Below are 20468 nucleotides of genomic sequence, written 5' to 3'. Positions count from 1 at the left end.
GGCACACAGCTATGTGAAATCTTCACTCTGCCCTTTTATGCTGTCTCCCACAGGTGGTGCAGTTCAGTGGGGCCATTTTTTGCTCCGTCGAGGGTTGCCATCTGGGTGGCTCCCTCTGCAACCAGTCGATCTCGTCATCTTCATTGGTCTCCCTGGGTCCCTCAGCATTTTCATGGTGGATCGCCGCAGGGCTGGTGTATGCTTTTGGTGGCTGGAGAGCCTTCATTGCTCCTCCGGCAGCCTCATCCACCATGACTTCCTTCAATGCATCTTGAAATGTCAGTTTTTCCGGGGGCTTCCGGTGGTGTAGCGTTGCTGATGGCGGCTATTTTTTAGCCGTCCTTCTGAGACAGCGTTAAAACCACTGAGGACAGCAGAAATCAGCTGTCCCGTGGTTTAAAACCTCCTTCCTGGGCTAAAGGAAGGAAGGGAGTTCACCCAGAATAGTGGTAGAGCCTCTGAAATCCCCAAAGAGTTTTTTTTTGGGGGGGTGAAAAGAGTGCTCCCACGGAGTTCAGGGTGTCTCCGCTTCTCAGAAGCCTTTGTTCCTTGTTGTTTGGGACAAAGCAAGACGCCGCTCCCACCTCCGTGATTAAAGAGAACGGGTGAGTTATTTAAAAAGCGGACAGAGCTGATCAGTGGATTTTGTTTTTCGGTTTTAGTTGGGTTTTAATTTTAAAGAATCACTTTCTTTTTTTTTTTCACTTTTCTTGTAGAGAGGGAAAGTAAAATGGCGATGTGAGGGGTTTTTTTGAGTGCTTGAAAGGAAACGGAACGGGCTTTGGTTACTTTATTACTTTTTTTCTTTTTCATTCTTTTTTTTCTTACAATGGCTTTTTGAAGGAGATTGTGGGTTTTAATAGGAGGAGTTACTTTCTCTCTTTTTGTCTATTTTTTATTTGGGGGGGGGATTTTTTCTTGTATTTTTTAAGAAGGAGGAAAGAAGAATTTTTTTTTTAAAATGGCTTCAAAGCGCCAAGTAACTTCTACAGTATCTAAGGTGGCTTCTTCTTTGGTGATACTACCAGTGCAACAACTTAAATCCAGATCACCACCACCTTCTCCGTCTGTACAACTACTTACGGTAAAAGACCTTCAAGATGTTATGGGAAATCTTATATGCCAAATTAGAGGAGAAGTGAAGCAGATTTTAGTAGAGAATAACAACACTTTGAGGCAAGATATAGTCCTGGCTCTAAAAGGACTTGCTTCTTTTGTTGAAAAGCTGGATTCTCGTGTTGAAGAAGTAGCAGATAAAGTGGATTTATTGGAGGAAAAATTTGAAGGGATGGAAAAAAAGATGGAAATTTTACAAGATGAAATTGTTATGTTTCAATATAGAGAGATGGAGTATGCTTTAAGAATCAGAGGTCTGAAGGAAAATATGCAAGAAAACTTGAGAGAGATGGTGGCAAATGACTTTGCTATGATTTTGGATAGAGAAAAAGAGGAAATATCTGGAGAAATTGAAAAAATATTTAGAGTTAATTCTTGGGTGGCAAAGCAGAGAAATTTGCCAAGAGATGTGGTAATTTACTTTGGGAAAAGATCTCTACGCAATGAAATCATACAAGCTTTTTATAACAAGAGATTTCAGATTGCTGCACAAGATGTAATAATTTTAAAGGAAATCCCATCTAAAATTTTAAGAAGAAGAAAAGAGTTCGCTTTTTTAGCAGATGAACTTAAAAAGAGGCAGATGCCAATTAGATGGGATATATCCCGGTTGGAATTGTGGTGAGTCACGCGGGGACATGTTATAGACTTAATACTGTTTTTAAAGCAAGAGAGTTTTATACTTCAGTCCTGGGAGCGCGCTCATCACTACCGATAATGTTAAAAGTTTTGGAGAAGGAGTCAGAACAGCAATCTGAAGAAATTGTATTGATGAAAGCTGGAAAACAGGCTGAATGGTTTCAACAAGCTGAGATGAAGGAGCAGAGAATGACTCGTGCAGCATATAAACAGTAAAGAATGTAAAGATTTTCCCAAGGACATTGACAGACCACAGTTCTGTGTAGATGGACCTGGCCACTGAAAAAGAGGAGAGAAGATCTTGGAGGTTGAATGAGAACTTAATTAGACAAGAAATGAATGTTCAGAAATTTAAAGAGTATTTAAAGGAATATTTTATTTTAAATATGTATAAGGGAACTTCAATGGCAATGGTATGTGATGCAAGTAAAGCTTATATGCATGGGGTTTTGATGTGATATGATGGAACCTTTAAAGGAACTTTTTAATGATATATTACAGGGGTTAGAGACCCCCCCGTTTTGAGGTAGGGCTTTTATATCTTTAATCCCAAAAGAGGATCAAGATCTTATTTTACTAAAAAATTATAGACCTATATTTCTTTTGAATGTAGATTATAAAAATTTTTCTAAAATTTTAGCTAATAGACTTATGATTATATTGAATCAAGTAACACATACGGATTAAACAGGTTTTATAACCGGAAGATATATGATATTATTATATTTGGTGGTCATGTAAAGTATAAAAGTTTTTTGGGATTAAGATATGGTGGAATATTCAAAGAATTTTTAATAGAAGGATAAAATTTACTCCACAATTGTTTTTGTTAGGTATTGTATCTGATTGTGATGATAAAGAAATTATTTTAATGTTAAACTTAATTACAGCGGTAAGGTTGTTGATAATATTGGAAGAAGGAATTTTTGCCGATTTTGGAGGAATGGTTTTTTTAAAGTTTCTTATTTATCTGAAATGGCAAAAATTTCAGTTTATTTGAAAGATTAAACGCAAAAGAAATATTTATTGGTGTGGAAAAGATGGATAAACTTTATACAGTATAAGTATGATATTAGAAAATATTATTTAGTTTTCGAATAATCTATATTTAAAGTTTAAGATAATGATTGGAAATGTAGACTTGTTTTGTCTTTTATATATATATATATATATATATATATATATATATATATATATATATTGGAGTTAAAGTATTTTAAAATTTGTTTTTTGAACGTAGTTATATTTGTTTGAATTGTATTCAAGTTTAAATGGTTTTTTTGTTTTTTTTTAATTTTAGTTAACCCTGTATTCAGCCCTGGGAAGAAGGGGGGAGGGTTTTGGGCAGGGCTGGGAGGGAGTGGGTGAGGGATTTTATTGTAAAATTGTAAAAATTTATAATAATAATAAAAAAGAAATGCCAGTTTTTCCATGGTGAATAGGCGCTGCTGTAGCTCTCTATTTAACAAACCGCAAACAAGTCTGTCTCTGAGGCATTCTTCTAAATCTGGAAACTCACAGTTGTGTGAAGCTTGTCGAAGTGCAGCCACAAACTCAGTTGCCAATTCTCCAGACCTCTGCTCGCGTTGCTCAAAAGCATGGCGCCAAGTGATTATGGAGAGTTTTGGCTCAAAATGTTCTTTTAACTTCCTCTTGAGGTCTGTGTATGTCACTGACTCTATGCTTGCCGGTGCCACCAGGTTTTCTGTGATGTCGAATGTCGCTTGCCCGCACAGAGTAGAGTAGAGTTGCCACCTTCAGGCCATCGTCTCTGACCTGGTTTATCTGTATGTAATTGTCAACACAGGAGATGTAGGAGCTCCACTGCACCAGATGGGTGATGTCGAACTCATTGAGCCATCTATGTTTAGCAATTCTGGGAGTTCTGTGAGGTCCTGGTTACTACCTTCTCTGCTACAGAAAAAGCTGTGTTGCCTTTTGATCCTGGGGACAGATCCCTCAGGATTTCTGTGCCTCCAGTGTGTCTTACTGGCAGGCAGGGCGAGGACGTGGTCCCACCAGGGCTCTTTGCCTGGTCTGACATCCAGTGACTTCAGCGTGCCTCCAATGTGGCTTACTGGTAGGCGGGGGTGAGAACTAGGCTTGCTGGGGCTTTTTACCCAGCCTATCACCGAGTGACGTCAGCTAGCAACAGCTCTCTCCTCTGCAGAATCCCACCTTCATCGCCACTATTGTGTACTGGGTTTTGAAGGCAATAACTAGACTGGTATTATGCAAAAGTGTTTATTCAACCAAGAACAGAACTGTCAAACACTAACAACATGCCTGCTATTTATATCTTTTGCTTCTAGGGCATCAATCAATCACAACACTAGCTTGCTCCTGCTCAAACTTGAATCTTTTGACATTTCCCTCCAAAACTGTTGGAGGTAGCCTAGCTTTATAGTACCATAATATCAGTTTTAATACATAACAATTGTTAAGTGAATCGAGCTTCCCTCGTTGACTTTAATTGTCACAAATTGGCTGGGAAGTTCATAAATGACAATCACATGACCCTGGGACGCTGCAGCTATCATAAATATGTGCTGGTTGCCAAGTGCTTGAATTTTGTTCATGTGGAGATGCTGCAACGGTTGAAAGCATGGGGACTGATAACAAATCACTTTTTTCAATGCTGTTGTAACTTTGAACAAACAACTGTAAATCGAGGACTATCAGTAGAATGGTTTCTAATCCATTTTGCCAGCCTTCCACAGGACAACTGCACATAGCTTCATTTGTACTTCCCAGTTCCCCCACTCCACCCCCAAATACGTTGAAATTAGCAGTGCGATAATCTTTATTTCTGTTGAGTTCTGAGTTCTGCTGACACTGAGAAGGGTCGGGGAACATCATGAGATGTTCGGTGCCCCCTGTAGCTGACTAGGAGGAAATGAGAAAACATATTTAGTTCAGTGCTTCCCTCCCTGAGCTAAAGCATTTCTTGGAGTAGATAAACTGCCTTTTGCTTCTTTTCTTCTCTGAAAGTGTGTGTGTGGTGATGGTGGTGGTGGGGATTGTCATTTCCAATATGTGCTGTATGCCTCTGGCTGACGGTTTTTGTGCTGAAACCTGAGCTGCTGGGACAAAGAGAAGGCTGGCTTCCAGTCAAAATTCCCTCCCTTAGTGAAATGTCTGTGATGATGGTGTGCCACTTTATTATTATTGTTGTTGTTGTTGTTGTTGTTATGGATCATAGCACAGTCAGCCAGATGTTCAGACTGGATTTGGCATTTTGTCTACCTATCGAGTCCTTACCCAGGACCTGGGATAGGCAGATGTGGATGTTTGATGGTATTACAGATATCGTTGCAGGATGGAAGCAGTTCCTAGTAAGGCCGCCTTTTGCAATTGACTAATAGCAAATTTGTCAATGCCAATGGTGTTCAAATGGTGCTGCAGTTCTTTTGGGATTGCACCCAAGGAGCCTATTACTATTGGTACTACCCTTGCTTGCTTTTGCCACAGTCTTTCTATTTCTATTTGTAGGTCTTTGTATTTTGTTATCTTCTCCAGTTCTTTCTCGTCTATTCTGCTGTCGTTATTATTATTATTATTATTATTATTATTATTATTATTAATCATCGCACAGTCAGCCAGATGTTCAGACTGGATGATGATGATGATGATGATGATTATAGCTATACTGTATCCGGTGGGGTAGAGAAGAAACAAATGTCATTCTTGAGGAATGAAAAAAGGAGTCGATTGCAGCTGCTTAAAGAAGCAAGGGAAATGAAACCAACAGAAACAGACCACTGTTTCTCAAGCTTAGCACCTTTAAGACTTCAACTCCCAGAATTCCCCAATCAGCTAGACACAGACTAGATGGGTTAACCATGGCTACCAAAATTAGGTGAAACGTATGAGGGAATTCCAGAAGGGGAAGATGGGAGGAGAGCAAGAATTTCCCACAAATATAGATGTGCAAAAATTCCAGAATCTGAAATCTGAGCTACACTACAATTGAGATAGAGGTAAATTGGCTTAAAAGTTATAGGAAGACAGAATAACAGAATATCAGAATTGGAAGGAACCTTGGATGTTTTCTAGTCCAATCCCTTCCTCAAGCAGGAAACTCTTTACCATTTCAGACAAATGCTTGTCCAATCTCTTTTTAAAGACCTCCAGGGTTGGAGCATTCACAACTTCTGGAGGTAAGTTGTCCCACAGATTAATTGTTCTAATTGCCAGGAAATTTCTCCTTAGTTCTAAGTTGGTTCTCTCCTTCATTAGTTTCCATCCATTGCTTCTTGTCCTGTCTTCACATGCTTTGGAGAATAGGTTGATCCCCTCTTCTTTGTGGCAGCCCCTGAGATATTGGAACACTGCTATGGAATCCCTGGGGTAATTAGGCAAAAGTGATGCCAAAGCGACATGTAGACCATCATATATCAGGTTTTGGGGTGTCCTGTTCATTTCTCTCTCCCTCCCTAACTCCCTTTCTCTTAGAATTCCAGGCACATTTTAACTCTGATCTACAGAGCACCATCAATCCTCGGCTGTAACTACATAAGGCACAAGAAGCTTTTCTGTTCATTCTCTTCCTATTGCCAGCTCATCCACTACCAGTCAGACAGGATTAAAAATGGCTCACCTGTCAGATTGACAATGATGTTCTGATGCACTAAGAAAGGGGGGATGGGGTTCAATTATGGTCACCATCTTGACTTTCTTAATTCCCCTCCACCCAGAGATGAGTCTCTCTGAGGATCTGATTGACTTGAGTCCAAACTTCCTAATCTAAAGTCAAGGCTCCTTTCTGGCTTCTAGGGCAGGAGAAGGAAACCGTAGATAAATCAGACTTGTGGCGACATGTCAGGGCACTTCCTCCATTCCCATCAATTTTATTTATACAGTGTTTCTCAACCTTGGCAACTTTAACATGGTTTGACATATGTGCCAGGGAATTCTGGGAGATGAAGTCCAATGTCTCTAAATTGCCAAGGTTGAGAATCACTGATCTACAGAAACTGCACATAAAATGTGTCATTCCTGTAGATCAGTGAGTGTTAATTCTTGGGTCGTGGGCATTCTCCATCAATTCCTTGTTCTTTAAGGCTTCTGCATGATCCAGAAATTTTCAGGATATGGAGGTTCTGGAGAGAACAATGAGCATATGTTTCTGGACAAAGCAGATACACATGTGAGAATTTCCCCTGCCTACTTCTCCTGTGTGTATCTTTCTTTTACAGAAGGATAGGATCTACTCACTCCAGAAAAGAGCCACATTAGGAGTATCTACAGAGGGTATGGTGAAAACAGTCAAGGTGGCAGCCATAATAGTGCAATACCTGTAAGAAACAGGGAGACATTGATTGTACAATCATGGCTGCTATTGGCCCACTGCAGTGGCCATCTTGCCTTTTTGACCATTGCCTACAAATACCATTGGGCCATGCTGTAAGCCAAGAATCTGAATTTCTCTATATTACATTAAATGCATATTCCTCTTCAAATGCCGGAAGAGTCACACAGAACATGAAATACAGGAGTCCTTGACTTATAACCACAATTGGGACCCAATTTCTGTTGCTAAGCAAGGCAGTTGTTAAATGAACTGTGCCTGTTTTTATAACCTTTTTGCCATGTTCATTAAATGAATCACTGAAGTTGTTTAGTGAATCATGAGGTTATGAAGCAAATCCAGCTTTTCTTATTGGCTTTGCTTGTCAGAAGCCAACTGGGAAGGTTGCAAATGGTGATCACATGATCACAAAAGCTGGGACAATGCAACCTTTGTAAATACATGCTGGTTGCCAAGCACACAAATTTTCATCCATGACCATGGGGATGCTGCAGTGGTAAGTATGAGGACAGGTCTTAAGTTTGTTTTTCAGAGCCATTGTAACTTTGAACAGTCGCTACAAGAATGGCTGTAAATTGAGGACTACTTGTAGACTTATACTTTATTGCTTCAGAGGGCAGGACCAGAAGTGATGGGTTAAACTACAAGGAAAAAGGTTCAGGGGCTCAGAACTCAGCACTATTAGCCAGTGGAAAAAAAACTGTGACCTGACGTGGTTTTTCTTCTTAAGTAGAAGATTCAGATAAGCCAAATGATGGTCTATGAGAGATAATGTAAGGATCCTGTACTGAGCAGGGGAATGTACTAGATGGCCTCTGTGGTCCTTTACAATTCACAAGAATAGTTGGAAAACAATGAGAATTTCTCTTTCCTCTGACTAGTTAGCATGTTTTCCTGGAAGTAGTGGCAGGGAAATGGTACAGTTCAGCATCACATCTGCTATCCTTATTAGGAGTATTTGCCAATTTCCCCACATTATTGGGTTCAGAATTATAAGTCATTGTATTGGGTTGAGATGTGTGAAATGTTATTGCCGTTAAGACACTGGTCAGTTGATTTAAGTGTGTCTATTCTTGGTCAGAAGCTGCTGTGATCTTCTCACCAATTTAGCTATTGCTCATCCAGCTTCTTAATGGTTAAATGTTTTATCTATTCTTGGATCCTACTGGAATCCAGATAATTTGTGAACCATTGACAGGACCAGGGCCTTCCAGGGAAATGGACAAAGGCCCAAGCTAATGGATCAACTATTTGATTGAAGTCCTGCTTATTTTTAACCGAATGGGAAGGGATCATGGTGATCTTTTAGTCCAACCCCCTATGGATACCTTATGCCATTTCAGACAAATGGTTGCCTAGTCTCTTCTTAAAAACTTCCACTGTTGGCACATCCACAACTTCTGGAGTCAAGTTGTTCCACTGATTAATTATTCTGTCAGAAAAATATCTCCTTTGTTCTAGGTTGCTTCTCTCCTTGATTAGTTTCCATTCATTGCTTCTTGTCCTGCCCTCTGGTGCTTTGGAGAATATCTTGACTCCTTTTTCTGTGTGGCAATCCCTGAGATATTGGAACATTGCTATTATGTCACTCCTAGTCCTTCTTCCCTCCCTAGTCCTTTTTTCATTAAACTAGACATAACCAGTTCCAGCAGCATCTTTTTTACATCTTTTACACTCTGGATATTTCATCCTAAAATCTGCTGAGCAGCATAAACATCCTAATTGGCTAATGCTGACCTTTAATGCTCTCTATCCACCTTCTAATCTTCAGAAAACAGGAGTGGCATAAAAAATGTTGTTAACACTGCTCCTATCTTGCCTGCCTTCTGGCTTACTGATGAATGATTATTTTGTGATTTAAGGATATTAAGATATATTTAAATATATTTAGGGTTTGGTTAAATTCTCTAGCTTTGCATATTCCTCCTTTACTGCCATTGTCTCTGACAGGAATCTAACCAAAATGGTGTGATTGATGGCTACTTTTTAACATATGACTAATCTTATAGGTTTAATTAAAACCTGATAGTGAGGTAGTTGGTCTATGGGATAAGAGTGGGATGCCTGTTTTTCTTTATTGGGAACTTGCCTCCCCAAACCTGGTCCTAACCCATGCTAAAGACATCTGGTGAATGTTTTTCCATGTTGTTTATTCCCGTCTTGGACTGAACCACGATGAAGACTTTTCTTTCAACAATTTGGCACCCAGAATGGGACTCCAAGCCAACCTCTCCAATGGACTGAGACTGGTAAGCCCCATCTTGCTGGCAGCAGACCCCTTGTGTCTGTGGATGGGTTTCCCAGGCCCTGCCCATGTGGAGCCAGGGTAGTAAAGGGAGTTTTGGGTTTGAGCACAAGGGCTGCTTTGGAAAGAAGGTGAAGGTGAGTACCTCTAAATTTTAACTTTAAAGTCCAGGGGAGCAAAGGAAATGTGTGTATGTCTGTGTGTGTGAGTGAGAAGACTCTTTTCCCAATCATGGTTGGATTTTGCTCCCTCTGGCCTTTCCTAGCTGCAGAAAAGATCTGTTCAAGGGGCAGACCCTGGAAAGCATGGGGGTTTGGCCAGAGTGCAGGACCTTTTGTTAGGGAAAAGAGAGAGGCTTTGTGAAAATGGAATGAGTGAATGAGAGAATTGGATTTGGGCAACAGTTGGTAAGGCCCTGTAAGCAAAGCCCGAAATTAGGAAATTAAGCCCTGGGCTAGGAGCGTCCTTTACCTCTGGAAAGCAAGCAGAGGTCCTCCCGGACATTTGAAGCCCACAAACAGTGGTGGTGAAAAGTGAACGTAAAGCCGGTAAGAGAGCGTCCCGTACCTTCTGCAAGAGAGCAGAAGAGTCCTCGACAGACCCTTTTGTGGTCTGAAACTGTGGTGGTAGATCCCTAAAGGAGCGTCCAGTACTCTGTGAGGGATCCAGAGTGCTCCGTAGGTCCCTTTTTGACCCAAAACTGTGGTAGTAGGTGGAAGACTCACTAGGAGGCTTCAGTGTGCCAGAACTGATAGAACTGGTGAACCCCTACATCAGGAATAAGGGAATCATGGAATGTTCTAGGGCTTTGATGGGAAACCAATCTGGCTAAATAAAAGAACTTAAAGCGAAAATAAGAAATAGTGATTCTCTCTCTCTCTCTCTCTCTCTCTCTCTCTCTCTCTCTCTCTCTCTCTCTCTCTCTCTCTCTCTCTCTCTCTCTCTCTCTCTCTCTCTCTCTCTTCAACATGATATATTTAAGATTTGTGCCTTCCCTAATTTGAGTTGAGATTTATGGTGGGAATGACTAAGATGTGTAGAACTGAAAGTTCTTTTTCCTTCTCTGTTCTCTTTTCCTTGTCTTTGTGTATGAGGCAAAGGTGACTGTTAATTGTTTCTAATCCAAAGAGAAAATAATTTTAAAATTCTGCTAGAAATTCTACTTAAAATAAGCCACCAAAAGGAAAATACCCTCACTGTTTGTCTGGCCAGAGTGAAGAAAAATGTTTGTGTTTGTTTGTTTTTCTTCTTCCTTTCTCTCTCTGTACTCTTAAGAACAGCCCAAAGTTAGCAGGAGGGAATGTTTTAAGTTCATCTGCTGGAAAAGTTTCACTCTTGCATTTACTGTATGTGTTGTAAATGGGTTTTAACTGTCTATCCTTTTCCTGAAACATGATCAGCATTTTTCAAGTTGCAAGTCCTTAAGTCTTAACATGTTCAAATGTTCAGTTCAGAAATGAGATCTTTCATTTATGTTCTTACTGGAATCCAGCCTCTCTTCTGTCCACATCTGTGTTGTCCCCATCTTACTTGTTGCTTTAACCACTGCAGTATTAATACCTTTTCAAACTCTGTCTGTAAGCTACTTCTCCTTTAATTATCCTCTGTTCTCCATGCCTTTGTCTTATCCTCCATGCCTTTGTCTGCAGAAAGGGGGGAGGAGATCTTGTTCTCATGTCTTTCAGTCCTGCATAGAGGACTCAACAACCTTTTGGAAGCAGACCACACTGACCCAGATGCTGCTTCCATCCATTTGAGCCATGGAATTGGGTTTTAAATCCAGCCACCCACTAAAAAGCCAACATGCAACCTGAGTGGAACAGATCTTCCCAAGACCTACTATTCCCCCAGATGCCTGTGAAAGCTGCAGAGGAAGGAAGAAGCCCTGGAGCCATTGGTCCCCACGTGAAGCCTCAGAAGAAAACTAGGAAGACTATGGGGGGAGGGTGGAAACTCATTGTCAGATTTTCTTTCTTGCCCCATTTGTGTTGTAATTCAGCAGTTGAATGTATTTATAGAGTGATGGCATTTGAGAATAGTTGGCACAGCAAGTCCCCAACACCTTGGATTTCTGTCTGATGGGAATCATTGTATTGAGTTGAAATGTGTGAAATGTTATTGCTGTTTAGTCGCTGGTCAGTTGATTTAAGTGTGTCCATTCTTGGTCAGAAACTGCTGTGGTCTTCTCACCAACTTAGCTATTGCTCATCCAGCCTCTTAATAGTTAAACGTTTTATATATTCTTGGCTTCTACTGGAATCCAGATAATTTTGTGAACCACTGACAGCTCCTCCGTCACTTCCTCTGCCACTGTATGCAGTCCCACAAACAAAAAAAAGTTTGTGGGACTAAAAAAAAAGCTCAATCAATCAATTCCAACTTCTCATGAAAAAAAAAGATCTCTTGAAGTTTGAATTGATTGATTGAACTTTTTTTTTTTAGTTCCACAAACTTCTTTTGTTTGTGAGCCTGCCCACGGCAGCAGAGGAAGTGACGGAGGATTGCTTTGGAGCTGGAAAGAAGGTGTTGCATGGGTCTCATCGGGGGGCAGGAAGGGGGGCGTTTCTGCCACTCATTAACCAGTTCTCCGAACTCAAAAGAAATTAGCTACCAATTCTACAGAACCAGCGTGAACCGTCTGAATCCTACCACTGGGTGAGGGGTTGTTGGTTCTAGGGATCTTTGCCTTTCTAATCCCATCAACTCAAAGCTTCCTGGCTCCAATCTTTCTGAAAGGATTATCAAATCTGCATTTCTACAGACCTGGTTTCTGCTTGGGGTAGAGAGTTTCGGGCTTGCTTTCCTTTGGGGAAATACAGTATTCTGTCCTTTTTAATATCCCCCCAAATATTTCCTTCTGTATGGGGGTGGGTGGATGCTGACTTCCAACAATTGAACACATGCAAATGACACAGGCAGGTGTTAATAACATTATTCTCAAGCCTTACAGCTCAGTGAGGAAGACCAGGCCACTGCCTGCTAATAACCGGGAACAGATTTCCTCAATTTTTTCATTTTGAGCCACAGTAAGATGCTCCTTCCAGTCTCCTACAATGCCTATAGGTGGGAAACAATCCAAGAAAAGAAAATCAGTTATTCCTGTTTCCTGAGCTCTTTTAAAACTATTTTATTACTTCAGCAATGGAGTGCATCCTTCTTTCTTTCAGAGGGTCCCTACAGTTGGACAAATTGGTCCCCAAAGAGATTGAATATGAGGGGAGGAGGATTACAAATAGAACACTAGACCTGCGTGTCAAAATGGATTGTCAATGAAATACAGGTAGTCCTCAATTTCTGTCAGAAATGGAGCCTGCCCTTTAAGGTCACAAGTCTTGATAGCAGTAAAATAGATGGGTTATGTGACTGACCCAATTTTACTATCTTTTTTGCAGCAATCATTAAGTAGTAATCATAAAACAAATGTGATGGTCATTAAGCAAAACACAGCAGTCCTTAAGTGAACCAGTGGTTTGTGATGGGTACGGCCTCACCAACAAACAGAAGTAAATACTAGTTTTGGGCAAAATGTTGTAAAGTGGCCATGTGACCATGGAACAATTAAATGGCCATAAATGTAGCCTGCTTGCCCATCTGAAGTTCAGTCATGTGACTGTGGGGAGGGGGGATTCCTGACCATCATGTCAGAAGAATAATTTGGGGTTCCAATTCGAGTCAGGGCTGCACAGGAATAAATAAAAATGAGATCCAGACAGCTGCAGGAAAGAAGAAATATTTATTCCTAAATGCATAACAGTTTGCATTTAGGGGCAGGCTGCAGAAAAATGGGGTACAGCAGCAGATTTTTATAAGGGGAGCTTGTCTGGGGTGTTACATGCTGATTGTAAGGTGACACTTGAGAGGTGCGTGTAGGTGGGTATGTTTATTCTTATGGGGATGTGTATGTGGGTATGTTTATTTTTATGAATATGCACTTCCCCTGGGAGACATTATTTAATTAACTCTGTTTGTGTTTCCAGACCTTATCCTTTCGATATGATGATTAGGTCTGGGTAACTTATTTCGGAGTTTGAGAAAGCTTGCTAATTTATTAACATGGAGACACTGATTCTTAGACCATTGTGGATTCTGTTAATAGAATAGAATAGAATAACAGAGTTGAAAGGGATCTTGGAGGTCATCTAGTCCAACCCCCTGCTCAGGCAGGAAACCCTATACCATTTCAGACAAATGGTTGTCCAATCTCTTCTTAAAAATATCCAGTATTGGAGCACCCACAACTTCTGGAGACAAGTGATTAATTCCACTGATTAATTGTTCTAACTGTCAGGAAATTTCTCCTTAGTTCTAGGTTGCTTCTCTCCTTCATTAGTTTCCATCCATTGCTTCTTGTCCTGTCTTCAGATGCTTTGGAGAATAGCTTAACTCCCTCTTCTTTGTGGCAACCCCTGAGATACTGGAACACTGCTATCATGTCCCCCTCATCCTTCTCTTCATTAAACTAGGAATACTCAATTCCAGCAACTGTTTATATGTTTTAGTCTCCAGTCCCCTGATCATCTTTCTTGCTTTTCTCTGCACTCTTTCTAGTGTCTCAACTAATATTTTAAGGGAAGATGAAAACAGTATAAAGAATAAAATATATTTGGATATAAAACTTCTAACAATCAGAACTTTGAATCTGGGTCATAAATAACCCCAGGGAGGTCCATCATAACTTTGAACAGTCACTAAGCGATTGATCCTAAGTGAGAGACAACCTGTATTGAGACGGTTCAGGGTAGAGCCATTCTGAATTCTGCCTCTAAACTGTCTTCCCGTGTAATTGCAACTGAATGCTAGTGCAGTGGTCCTCAATCTTTTCTTCACCACAGACCCCCTTTAAATACCCTTTGTGGTCATGGACCCCCAAGACTTAACTCAAGATTTAAATCATAACATTTCTTCAAGCCTTTGCAGACACCACCGTGATGGCATCATAGTCCCCCAGAGGTCTGTGGATCACAAGTTGAGCGACATGTTTTCAAAGAAAAACCAAGAAAGTTCAGTTGCCTTTTGAAAAGCCCTTTTGGAATTTGCCTCCAGGAATTGTGGGTGCTCCATCCCTGCAGGTGTTTAAGACGAGATTGGACAGACATTTTTTTGAAATAATATAGGGGTTCATGTGTGAGCAGGGGGTTGCGCTAGGAGACCTCCAAATTCCCTTGTTGTTAACTCACATCCTAGCTACTGTCTCAGAACAAAAGATTCAACTTTTTAACCTTCTTTTCTAAAAACATTTTTTAAAAAAATCACAAATTGTGACTGCCATCTAATGGACTAAGTAGAAAAAACACTTGCATGCATAATAGATTTCTGATTTGAAACTCTCCTGCTTTATATGATCCACATCCATTCTTCCCAACTATTTGGCACCTTTTCCTCCTATTTTTGGTTGCATCCTTTGTGGTTGAAACAACACTAGCAGTAAAATATATAAGGAAAAATTCTGACAAGCATGTACAACCAGTTGTTTCAATTCTGCTAATTCATGTATGCTGATAAATAATTAAAAATGAAGATAAGCCCTAAAAATGCATCTACGGGCATTTTTTAATCGATCAAGTTATTCACTGCCAATTTCTGTTCTGGACCTATCCTGAAATGTCTAGATTTGCAAACTGCACAACTTACAGTGTTCCTTCGCAACTCTTCTGAAGTCGATGCCTATGCTTTGCACTTATTTTTCGCCACTATTTCTAAGAACTTCATCAGCCTCTTGTATTAACATTCAGCTTCAGTTCGGTTCCTCACCTTTTCTTATGAAGGGTGACAAGGCTTGGTTCATCAAAAAGACAGGCAAAGTGCGGTAATTGGCCATGGAGTTGGTTTTCATCGTCTCAAATTTTGTATGTTCAATGACCTCCTTCAGAATTGGATCTGGGAGTTTGAAGTCGAGGAATTGAGCGACCTTCTGGATTTCTCTGGCTGGATCCTAGGACAAATATGGAGAGAATTCTGGCTATGTTTTGATGCTTTCTTGTCTGAAATGGTGAGAAAATGGAGCTTGCTCTTTTCTTGGTTAATCCAAAGGCAATCTACAATAAGCTCCGCACTCCAACAAAATGAGCATTTTTATATTTTATCTTTGGGCCCTAACCAAAGCACCTTGTATACATTTCTCTTGCAATCATTTGTATTTTATCTATATTTGCCTATATTATACCATCTACAGTATAGTATTGACTTCCAGTTTCTTTCCAGTTGTGAGTCAGAGTGCTAATTATCATCTCTAAAACCCCACATGTTACAGGGCCAGTTTATCTATGGCAGGGCTTTTCAACCTTATCACAGATTGTACCACTTTTAGGACATGACAATATTTGAGTGCCACTAGTGCTTAGCAAGGGGTCAAAAACTTGATGACTAAAAAAAAGGGGGGGATTTTGGGTTTTACTTATCCAGAGGCAATCCACAATAAGTGCGCTATAACAAAACGAGCATTTTTATATCTCATCTTTGGGCCTTTTGGAATGTGGTTTCGTGTGCTGCCTGCATCCCATGGATGGAGCTTCGCTTGTTTGCGCAACCCAATTGCTGGCATGCCGCTGCCCAGTACTGGTCTACAGAGCAGGAGTTGGGGACCCATGATCTACAGTATAGCACTAGCTTTTAGTTTCTTTCCAGCTGTGATTCAGAGTGCTGATTATCATCTCTAAAACCTCACATGTTACAGGGCCAGTTTATCTATGGGATCACCTTCCTATCCATCATGTCCAATAGGATGGGTGCATCCAGATCCCTTCCCTTACATGTCATCTAGTGGGACCAGGAAGCATGCCTTCTGAGTAGCAGCCCCTGCCCTGGGAAGCACCCCGCCACCCAAGATCTGGCAGGATCCTCACCCTCCTAGCTTTCTAGAAGACTTAAAAAGATGATTGCCCTTCCCTCCCCAGATATGACTCTGGTTATGGCTTCTTATATATTGGTGAATATTGGTTTAGGACACTAGGAATTGAGATTTTATTGTTTTGAGGTTTTTTTAAATGTTCTTGTTATTGTTGCTCTGAGCTGCTGAGAGCTATGGCTCGTAAGACGGGCCATGCAGAATGAACTTTCCTTAGGCCCTACCGCTTGTATTTGTTATCTCCTATCTCGTGCAAATGTATCCTGTGCGTATGTGCACACATAAGCAGCTTACTTCTTTTATGTCTTCATAAAAGACATACAGGATTGGGTGACGGTCCTTAGCCTCCCACCAGCCTCGGACATGCTCAAACCAAGAGCCCCAGGCAACTGCAAAAAAAAAAAAAAAATGACAAGAGAATCTTGATTTACCTCACTATTCTTTCTGCTTCGTAACTCTAGGCTCTACCACCTTTCCCCTCAAAATGGCTTTCATGGGTGATCTTGGTTGAGAATGATGGGAACTATAGTTCTTGGGAAAATGATGCCCTTCAGCTTCTTGGATTTAAGGGAAAAATCATTAACCATTTTTTTCCAGAAGTCACAAAATTATCTTTGGTACAGAGGGATCCATACTTCTTTTCCAAGAGTAGTTTGGTAGCTATACTTCATGTTTTCTGTAGGCCCAATGGTGACTGCCATCCAAAATTTCCTTATGGCGACAAGGGTGGCAAGTAAATTTAATAAATTAAATTGATGGTGATGGCATAACCACATATTGCTGCTGGGGATTCAGCAAACAATTAGCTCCCAAATGCTTTTCATATTATTTTTTGGCTTCCACCTACTTTTTCCTGTAAGGAAATTCTCTACAAACTGATCCCAGTTCCCTGGTTCCGGCATCGTCTGGTTCATGCGGTGAAAATGGAAATAAGAAACAATGGTGTCCTTAACATTCCTAGCTACATAAATGATCTGCAGAATGGACAGAAAATCATAAAGAGTCTAGGATAAGATTTTCATATGCAAATGCATACATATATCTATGTGGTTTCTAAGAGTTGACACTAACTTGATGGCATATAATCACAACATATACATATACATACACATACACATTCACACAAATACACATCTTGCTCTGAATTATGTAATTCCTATTCACTGCCTCTTTTCCAGCACATAAAACTATCTTATTCTGTCCAAACTTCAAATGCTGCCAAATTCAACCTATTAAGCCTCTCACTTTTATGTTCCTACATTTCCTCTTCTTATCAGCTTATAAGCTCTTAGTTTAATTTAGGAAGCTGAAAAGTGTACTGAGGCTGAATTCAGATGAGAATTAAGATTTGCTTTCCTTTATAATGGGCAGAAGGAATGACCTTGAAGACAGGAGGAAGATCCTCTAACATGATATTGGTCAAATAACAGAAATTTGAGTCTGGAACAGAATGTAACCCGAGAAAACATCTCAGACATGACTGTCCCTAGTTGTCATGAAGATAAAGGAAGGAAAGATGGAAGTACATTCAGACTTCCAAAATTCTATTACCATAACTTTATAACAAAAGTAGGACTGGCCTGCATGACTTTTGTTTTCTTATCGGTCTGCCTTGAAAAACTGAGATTCCATCAACCATATTGCAGTTGTTCTAACCTTGCAATTCTGCTCCCAGAAGGAAAGCGGGAGTAGCTGGACTGGGAGGTGAGATTTCAGGGTGCGCGGGGAAGGCATTGCCTCTGCCATTTCCAAACCTGCAAGATGGGGGTGGGGGTGGGTGGGAGAGGGATGGACATTATTCAGGTTCATGGTAAGGAAAACCTTCCTCATCAGCCCCATGAAGCAAAACCGTGTTACTCACCTGAAGATATGGGTTTTATAGGAAACAAGTCTATGAAGGGAATCCGTTCATATATGGGAGCCCTTGCACATTTCTGTTTGTCTCCTCCATGCTGTATCATGTCCACTATTTCTTGCATCCAGGTCGTCCCTGATATGAGGAACGTAGAGAACAGATTGATCAATCTAAAGATTGGGTTCCTGTTCCTTGGTCTTTCGACTTTAGGCTTCGTACTTCTTCCCCCAAAGTTATTTTGTCATGCTCTTCCACATCTCCGCACTTGTTCATCTTCCGCACTTACCTGCTTTGGGATAAGTGCAAATGAGAAGGTCATCAGGCTGGGCTTTAAAATTCCTTAAGAGCTCCAGGTTTGCAGCAGTACTATCAAGTAAAGAGATTCCTTCAACTTCCACCAGTTTTGAACGTTTGAGTAACCTCGGATCAAACTCCATGATTGAGTGGAAAAGCCAGGAGAAGGGAGTTTATAAGAGTAGGACCTGTAGAGATGTGATCACAAATCTTTGGGGTTCAGTGTTCCAGCTTTGCAAAGATTCTGCTCCAGAGTTCCTTTTGAATGAAAGAGTCACGTTTTCGTCCTGCACTAGATAAATTCCTGTCTGTCTCCACCCACTTTCTTTATTGTTTCTTAAAATTTGCAAGGGATGGAAATTTGATATGCATATTTTCCAGGCAGCAGACACTCAGGAAAAACCTCCTGAATAAGTTCACATCTTGTGAGGTGGTTTGGGCTGAGAGAGAGAGCAACTGGCCCAAAGTCACCCACCAGCTTTTACACCTGAAAAAGACTAGAACTCACAACATCCCTGTTTCTAGCCCAACATTTTAACCATTACAGCAAACTAGCTGTACTTTTAATCTTAAGACTTTGTTTCTTATGTTCTTACTCCCTATCTTAAAATAGAATTTTCTGATCACTTTCGGTCTGTGTTTTTTAAAACAACTTCTATCTTATTTAATACACAATTTTTTTATACCTTTCACTCTATATTCTGGTTCTAGAATTCCTATTTCTATCATTTCGTACCTCTGTGGAGGTTTTTTTCCCCCTCCTCCTCCATCTTCAGCTCTTGTAGCCAAATCCATTCAATTTGAACCTGAAGGCCCTTTTTGTTTCTTATCAAAGGGCACTTGACCTGGGAGCATGCTGTCCTGGAAATTATTTGTAGAATTTCCTCTGATTGTTCTATGCAGCTGGCCAACCTTGCAGACGTTGTTCAGGCCCTTTTGGCTCTGTTTCACTTATTTTTCTGTTGGGGGCCTGCTTCACATTTGTCATTCCCTTTTGACTGCCAGGCTGGGACTCTGAGTTTACTTGGCACTGAATTGGAAGTTGTTGCATTTTTTTTTCTGGGACCTTATAATCATTCTGGCACAACCCCTTCATCACTACAGATGCAAGTAGTTCTCGACTTATAAACACAATAAGGACCAAAATTTCCGTTGCTAAGCAAGGCGGTAGTTAAGTGAATTGCACCCGAAGATACAATCTTCTTTTTTTGCCATAGTTATTAAGCAAATCACTGTGGTTGTTAAGTGAATCACATGATTGTTAAGCGAATTGAGCTTCCCTCGTTGACTTTGATTGTCACAAGCTGGCTGGGAAGGTCACAAATGACAATCACATGACCCTGGGATGCTGCAGCCATCATAAATACATGCTGGTTGCCAAGTGCTTTAATTTTGATCATGTGGGGATGTTGCAACAGTTGAAAGTGCGGGGACTGATCACAAATCACTTTTTTCAGTGCTGTTGTAACTTTGAACAAACAGCTGTAAATTGAGGACTATCTTTAGAGTGGTTTCTAGTCCATTTTGCCAACCTTCCACAGGACAACTGCACATAGCTTCACTTGTTCTTCCCAGTCCCCCCCACTCCACCCCCAAATACGTTGATAATCTTTATTTCTGCTGATGCCAAAACAATGAGGGGGAACGTCATGAGATGTTCGGTGCCCCCTGTAGCTGACTAGGAGGAAATGAGAAAAAATATTTAGTTCAGTGCTTCCCTCCCTGAGCTAAAGCATTTCTTGGAGTAGATAAACTGCCTTTTGCTTCTTTTCTTCTCTGAAAGTGTGTGTGTGGTGATGGTGGTGGTGGGGATTGTCATTTCCAATATGTGCTGTATGCCTCTGGCTGACAGTTTTTGTGCTGAAACCTGAGCTGCTGGGACAAAGAGAAAGCTGGCTTCCAGTCAAAATTCCCTCCCTTAGTGAAATGTCTGTGATGATGTTGTGCTACTGGACTTTTCAGCCACCATTTGCAACCATATCTATACTGTATCCGGTGGGGTAGAGAGGAAACAAATGTCTTTCTTGAGGAATGAAAAAAGGAGTCGATTGCAGCTGCTTAAAGAAGCAAGGAGAATGAAATCAACAGAAACAGACCACTGTTTCTCAAGCTTAGCACCTTTAAGACTTCAACTCCCAGATTTCCCCAATCAGCTAGACACAGA

The 20468-nt window shown here is 40.7% G+C and overlaps 1 protein-coding gene across 2 annotated transcripts; it reads right to left on the bottom strand.

The window, feature by feature from the left end:
- Positions 1–12228: 12228 nt before the first annotated feature.
- On the bottom strand, positions 12229–19131 carry LOC120309018 (sulfotransferase 1C2A-like). 2 transcript variants are annotated; one of them, XM_039345797.1, is made up of 8 exons: positions 19041–19131; positions 18297–18562; positions 18017–18145; positions 17812–17909; positions 17003–17129; positions 16450–16544; positions 15063–15243; positions 12229–12368 (listed from the first exon to the last, which is right to left on the bottom strand). In XM_039345797.1, exons 2-8 carry the CDS (start codon positions 18445–18447, stop codon positions 12256–12258), a joined length of 894 nt encoding a protein of 297 aa, XP_039201731.1. In that variant the 5' UTR covers positions 18448–18562; positions 19041–19131; the 3' UTR covers positions 12229–12255. The 2 variants fall into 2 exon arrangements, with proteins under 2 accessions (XP_039201731.1, XP_039201732.1); XM_039345798.1 differs by having other exon boundaries at positions 18297–18492; positions 19041–19116.
- Between the last annotated feature and the right edge of the window lie 1337 nt (positions 19132–20468).

Source organism: Crotalus tigris, unplaced genomic scaffold (assembly GCF_016545835.1).
Source record: "Crotalus tigris isolate CLP2741 ecotype Arizona unplaced genomic scaffold, ASM1654583v1 scf7180000017977.1317863, whole genome shotgun sequence".
In the NCBI taxonomy this organism is placed as follows: Eukaryota; Metazoa; Chordata; class Lepidosauria; order Squamata; family Viperidae; genus Crotalus; species Crotalus tigris.
Note: the sequence above shows the minus strand (reverse complement) of the source record. Positions and strands in the feature narration are given on the sequence as shown.